This window comes from Musca domestica, unplaced genomic scaffold, assembly GCF_030504385.1.
Source record: "Musca domestica strain aabys unplaced genomic scaffold, Musca_domestica.polishedcontigs.V.1.1 2, whole genome shotgun sequence".
Taxonomy (NCBI): Eukaryota; Metazoa; Arthropoda; class Insecta; order Diptera; family Muscidae; genus Musca; species Musca domestica.
In genome coordinates, this window is record NW_026712249.1 from 19,407,487 (window position 1) to 19,414,531 (window position 7,045).

Here is a 7,045-nt window from a genome sequence, read left to right on the forward strand (position 1 = left end):
TCCAAAGAGACCTAGGGTCTAAAACCGTTATTTCGATTATCTCTAACCATATGACTGAGTGTATAATAACGGAATTCTACATATGGCAATTATGATAGACTTTAAAAAATATATAGTAGTTTTGCAAATTGGAATACATTTTTAAACGATTCTAGCTTAATTTGAAACTGTTGATAATTTTAAAAGATGCCTCCTTAGAACCCCTGTTGTTAGTACTTTTAGCAAATAAAAAATATACGGATGTATTGGAATGAAAATACTGTTCAGTACTTGTTGTTTTAAAAATAAATGAAGACAAATTAAGGCTAGGGAAATCGAACATCACGAAGAAAACCATAGTTCCACCAGATGATCATGTAAATACACTTAAACTAATTGTGGTTAGTTAGATTAAAACTAAAATGCTAATTGGATGTACAAAATAAAAATATGAAAGAAACAAAAAATGAAAAAATAAAACATGACTTCACCTTTCTACTGGGTGAATTTTGACCAGCTGAGCCAGGGGTACGGGGCATAGCTTTGCTAGCCTGCGAGCGTAAAGGCGATTCACTACGTACTTGACCGCCTTGTTTGATAATTTCCTGTTGTCGCGCCAAAAATGTTTGTTCATCTTCGGTAAGGACTTCAATTTCACTATTTGAAACGGTCTGGAAGTAATGAAATAAGACGTTACATTAGAAGTACAACCAATTAAATAATTAATCATGCAATTACCTTTCTGGAAGGTGGCGCGGTAATAATGTCTGTATAGTAATCTTCAGCTTTACAAGAATGCATATTCTCATATAAAATACTTATTTTCTTTAAGCTATCCCAACCGGCAGGACTGAAAATGAGAAATAAATTAGTCTCAGAAAATTGATGCAATGGCCAAATTGTAACCTACATTAGAACTGCATCTTTTTCAACGACTAGGGCAGGTGTTCGGAATGGTAGACCATAGATTCGATGTGTTAAATATTTATAAAGGAGATCACAGTTTTTGTCTTCTTTGACACTTGTGTAGAAGAGTGAGGTGCCATGTTGCAAACAAAAACGTCTTATCCACTGTTGTATGAAATCGAAATGTTCATCTCGATAGTCGTATTCTTTTTCCAAAGTAGTCATGTAGTCCGTCTGAAAAAAATTATGTGTGAAACAAATTAATTATAAAAAAATTACATCTCTCCAACTCACCTTTGTAACAACTACAACAATGTCCAGACCCAAATTTGTTAACAACGCTCCATCGGTCAGAGGCAGTAGATCATCATCATCTATGGAATTATTTCGCATGGTACGCTTAACCGGTGAGCCGGGATCCATATCATCGCCCACCTCACAATAACTCTGCCATGAGGTCACTAAACGTTGGCGGGCTTCTTCTTTTTCACCTGGCTCCAATTTCAGGGATTCAATGTGATCGGATAACACCTTAATCCAATGATTAAGCTGTTCCAGCCAATACCATGGCTGTGTCATTGATACTGTCAGTATGACCAATGTGTGTGCATAGTTCTGTTCATTTAAGGCAAAATGTAAGAGATTTTTATGACCTGGATCGCCGTCTAATACCCAAACACTTAAACGGGTCATGTCTGAAAGAAAGAAACAGAAGAAGATTTTTTTAATTAAAAGGAGAATGCACTTTACAAATCATTTAAAAAATCTTCGTAAATCAAAAGCATGTTCTATTAACACACGTACTTCAAAGGGTCTTTTATGTATTAATTTTTAAAGGTCGGACGAAAGACCCCTTTCATGTGGACAGAAGAGATGCCTCTAAAAGGTCTGCTATGAACATGATTTCTCCATTTTCTCCGTAGGATAAAAGATCCATTTAAAAAGAAAGAACTTTATAGGTATCTTGTGAATATAATTCTTAATAGAGGTTACCTATAGACAGGAGAACTCTTAAATTTTTCCTACGGACGGAAGGGTAGATCACCAATCAAAGGTCGGTCTCCTATGTACAGAATACCTTTTAGAGGTATTCGTTGGGTATTTGACTCTCTAGGGTCTCCTATGGACCAATGGCTCCTTTGGATAGATGGAATGGTTTTCCTATGGAGAGAAGGCTTTATAACGGTTTCCTATAGTCGGAAGACCTTTTAAATATATCCTATGGGAACAGGACAATTTAAAACCACCTCCCGTGGACGAATAACTTTTGAGGAACAGAAAACTATTTAAAAGCTTCTATCCATAAAGCATAGCTGAATGCTACCAGACGCGTCCACGGGTTGCGGAAAGTGGAACACCCGATAGATATATCGGGTTGCTGCGAATTAAATAAACAGTCATGGACGGCTCAGCGGTTTCCGGGGGGAGAGTCTCGGACTAAATTCCCCAGTGCCGGTGATCCCTGGAATCGACGAGGCGAACAGGCGACTCCAAACTATCCAGTCGACGGACTGGTCCACCGCAATGGACTCTTTAACGCTGGGGTATTACGTAAACCGTGCCCATCAGTGTTCCAAGGTTTGCTGACAGGGTACCGACTGTATTCAAACGGTTGCCTCAGGCTTACTTGCAAAGTCCTTACTATAATAGGGAGGCTATGTCATGGAGAGAATCGTCACCTCCACAGTCCAAAACTTTTATGGATATCGATATCAATACAAAAAAAAAAAAAAAAACAACAAAACCAAACCCAGACACAGATTCAACCCTCTCATTGGAGGCATCGACCCAGGACACGGCCACGGATATGATTATAAATGCGGGTGGGGACTCGACCCTGTTAACCTACAGAGACGTTGTATGTGGGAACATACAAAAACACAGAGCAAACAGCTGTCCGTTCTTCTGAAAAAAAAACAGAATCCTGAGACTTAGCCAAGAGAATGTTCCATTTGGCTCTGTGAATGATTAACCTCTCTCATATTAGGAGTTCGACGTCACTCTCATACCCTCATCTCATAAAGATGAAGCAATTCAAAAACCAGGTGAGGTTAATTCAGGACGAAATAGATCCAGCGGCACACACCGATGCGGTCAACCCTCGGATGCAGGAAGCCATAGTGGAAGGTGATATGGAGGGTACCTCACCCACCAACAACCCAAACAACCGCGATGACTACAGCTCGAAGGAGGATAAAGCAAGAAGGAGGTACAAGCGGTCAGTTAGGTACTGTAAGAGGTTCCACGACCACGACACCCTACAAATTACGTAGAGAGAACAAACCCTAATCAGGGTGAACATTAAGGCAGTACGGAAATTCGAAAAGAATCATCCGTCCAAATCGGGACCTCTGGACCCGGAACACCCCACCTTTTAACGGCATAGCCGTCTATACAAATGGTTCAAAGATGGAAAGTAGAACGGGAACTGAAGTCTTCTGTGAATGCTTAAATATCTGCGCAACGACTTCAGCGTTTTTCAGGCAGGAATCTTTGACATCAGGAAAGCCACGGAGCTGTTGGAAAACAGAATCAATGAATTAATCTCTCTTAATTTTGTTACTATCAAATCTATGGCTGTTCTGGAATGCAAAAATGTTTTGAAAAAGTTTAAGAAGTCTGTCAAACTTTGTTTGTCCCTGGTCATTGTAACATATCCGGCATTGAATCAGCAGATGAATTGGCCAGAGGTGGATCTGAGTCAGTAGATTTAGAGTTCGATCGTCACTTCTTCCAAGTATTACATAAGCACTACCTTGGAGATTCAATCAGACCTGGCTGATTAGAAGTGGAAATAATATCTCAAAAAAATATATATGACCGGTGATCTCCTATGTATGGAAGATCATTTAGAATCCTCAATGATTAAACTACCTTTTAAAGTCTTCTATGGTCGGCAGATATTTTACAAATTTTTTAGGTCTTTAAAGGTCTCCTAAAGACATGTTAAAGGGTCCCTTATGAAAAGACCTTTTATGGGTTCTCCACAGACAAAACTCATTTCAAAGAAATTTGTGGATGGAAGATCATTTAAAACCTCCAATGGATAAAAAACCTATTACAGCCGTCATTTTACAGGTCTCCTTTGAACTAGAGACCATTAATCGTCTCCCCAAAAGCCGGTTAAGAGGGTTGCCTCATGAAAATATATTTTAAAGGTTTTCTACAAGCAAAAAATATTTTAAAGAAGTTGTCTTCTTGTCTTGTCATAAAGGTCTTCTTTATAAAAGAAGGAGGTCTTAAGTGGATAAAAGACCTTTTAAAGCTTATTTGGATAGAAGACGTACTGCCAAGAAACTTTTTGTGTAAAACGCTCAAAAAAATTTTTTTTGATAGAAGACTGCCTAATTTGGCTTAAAACACCTCCTAAAATTTTCTGAGGATGACACATAATAAAAGAAGACCTAGCTTTGTTATTATAAACTTACCATCTCTGTATTCATCCTTGACATCGATGTAGGCATATTCCAAACCTGAACCTTTTTTAGGGTTTTCAACACCCTGAAGTTTGGCCACCAGTGTTGTTTTACCAGTGGCATTATCACCCAATACTAATACCGATTTATTTGAGGGAAGTTTTGTGCTGCCTTGTTTTTGGACTTCGCTTAATATAGAAGACCTGAAATAGACAAGAGGAAAGAAAAATTAGAATAATCAGCATTTCACAGTGGCATGACAGTAATTCTTCTCAAAAACCATAATTATGTGTGATAAAAATAAAAAAAAACCTGTCTGGATATTTATGATGTGTAATTATCCGCTGGATTTATAGACCATTATCCTAGCGCCCACTCTCTCTGTCCCTCTCTCTACAATTTACAATGAAATTGAGTCATGTCCATCACACCGCATTCATGTTGTGATGGTAACAATGTGGTCACTTTTTGAGAGTTTCCTTTCCTCGTTATGATAGACCTTTGCTACACATAAGTTCCCTTCCAGTTGTCATTAAATATTTATGCACTACCAAATTGTCCTTACTTTTTCCTTTTTAAATTTCCACCGCAATTGTTGGCCAATTGTAATTTATTTATTTCCTTACTGAGTAATTCGAAAACATTAAATTCATCATTAGCTTCCGTTTTTGCCTCGATTTGTCTACACAATTCTTTCATTTTGTTTATATTTCAAACACACGACACAATAATTTTGAAATCATGCAAATTTCATTGAATACCAGATACGACGACGAAGACCGCGTGTTGGTGTTGTCCTCGATTCACTTGACTTGCAAGGAAAATGGTTAACAAATTTCCCAATTTAATTAAATTACTTTTCATTCAATTGCCTTTGAATTGAATGTTTGACCACTGCGTGCCCTCTAGTCTAGTTGCGTTATTCGATTGTTTACTAGCCGCCCGCAGGATATTAGTGCTTGCCTTTTCCTTTTCTCTTCACTCAGTTGTTAAGGATACCACCAATTGAAGTGGTTGCTTGACAGTAGACCGCATGCCAATGGGCTAATAACTTTTTTTTGTTATCGTGTGCGTGTGTGCGTGTAATATTCAAATAACTGTGAATGAGTTAAATATTGAAATGAGCTTCAATTTCAAATTTATTATTCTACGATAGACCTCTGTATGATTGGTCTGTAATTTTGAATTGAGTGTATTTCCATTTGGTGGCTGATATTTGTTGCTCTCCAAATATTTAATGGAAATTTCATTTATATTGATTTTCTTGCTGTTTTTCGCCTCCCCCCAAAAACAAAGGTGTCATTGTTAAATAACAAGAAAACACTAGCGTGCTGAGCTCGAGTGGGCAGGAGCGTAGCATTATTGCAGGATAAATTTAATTTAACACAAGCACAAAAAGGAAGTAAAATAGTATCAGTCGGTTTTACCGACAGATGTATAGCCCCAGCCTTGAGTTATGATTATTCAAACTGTTGACTCTTTTTGGGGGAGGTTCCAAAGCAGTTGGCCAATATTGACCAATTCGTATCTGACCTAAGTCTGCTATAAATATTACAACGTACCCGATTTGGACTATATCGGCTACTTCCTATACTTTATATGAGATATGTGCAAATTTTTGGAAAATGTGGGAATATGCGTGAGGTTACAGATACAGGTTACAGCGGACCGAAATATTACTCCATTTTCATACTTCATCTAATACAGAGAAAAATATGGGTATTAGCAAAAAAACAAGAAAATCGAACATTCATATCCAATTTTATGCGAAATAATAAATTCCGATAAATTATAAATTCATATCAAATTTCTGATTAAGGAAATATTAAATATAGCAAGTTGTAAAGAATCGCCGACTTATTTCGCAAGTTACGACAATTATAAGTATTGAAAATTGTGACCATTTTTGGGTGAGTTGCCAGAAGAGGTTGGCAGATGTATATCATCTTCACAACAGAACTTGTGTTAGCAAAAATATTTAGATATATGAAATTTAAAGAGAGTTGGATGCTTATTTCGGATTTTTTTGATCGTTTTGTTTTTCAAAATCTTGAACCCAGAAGAAATTGTCCGCACTTCACCACCTTTATTACAATTCTTGTATTGATGGAAATATTGAGATTTGTTAAGTCTGAATGAAATCGGGCGTTATTTTTGCGTTTTATGAGCTTCATGAATTTTCAAAATTGTGACCCTTTGTGGGGGAGGTGCCAGAAGGAGTGGACTGATATATTCCAAACTCACACCAGTCCTTGGGTTAGTAAAAATAGTGTAATATGTGTAATTTGAAGAGAACAGAATTCAGATTTTTCAGATGGTTATGTTGATTCTTTTTGGGGGAGGTACCAGAAGGAATGGTCCAATCTCCACCATCATTATAACAGATCTTGTGTTCATGGAAATATTGGGATGTACAAAGTCTAATTGGAATCGAATGTTAATTTCGAGTTTTATGGCCTTCATGGATATTAAAAAATTTGACCATTTGTGGGTGAGGTACCAGAAGGAGTCGACCGATATCTTCCATCTTCACACCAGACATTGTGTTAATAAAAAATATTGTGCTGTGTGTAATTTGAAGACAATTGGACTCTTACATCGCATTTTATAAGAGTTATAATTATTCACAATGCTGACCCTTTTGTGGAGGTACTTTATCGAGTGAACCGATATTGTAAATTTTCGCATTTTCGATCTAGAACTGATGATGATTGGAGCTTAATCGGATTATCCTCTCTTTCTGT

At 37.3% G+C, this 7,045-nt stretch overlaps 1 protein-coding gene across 2 annotated transcripts in view; it reads right to left on the minus strand.

Moving 5' to 3' along the window:
- Positions 1-7,045, minus strand: part of LOC101899119 (cytoplasmic dynein 1 light intermediate chain 1) — a 29,631-nt gene that overhangs the window by 4,863 nt on the left and 17,723 nt on the right. Inside the window, exons 1-6 of one of the 2 annotated variants that reach the window (XM_059121914.1) lie at positions 4,867-4,890; positions 4,314-4,504; positions 1,180-1,580; positions 890-1,119; positions 718-829; positions 471-650 (exon numbers count right to left, since the gene is read on the minus strand). In XM_059121914.1, the coding sequence (XP_058977897.1) occupies positions 471-650; positions 718-829; positions 890-1,119; positions 1,180-1,578 (921 nt within the window). In that variant the 5' untranslated portion in view covers positions 1,579-1,580; positions 4,314-4,504; positions 4,867-4,890. Of the gene's footprint in view, positions 1-470; positions 651-717; positions 830-889; positions 1,120-1,179; positions 1,581-4,313; positions 4,505-4,866; positions 4,891-7,045 lie in introns of those variants that run through there. The other variant, XM_005180319.4, reaches the window with a different exon arrangement.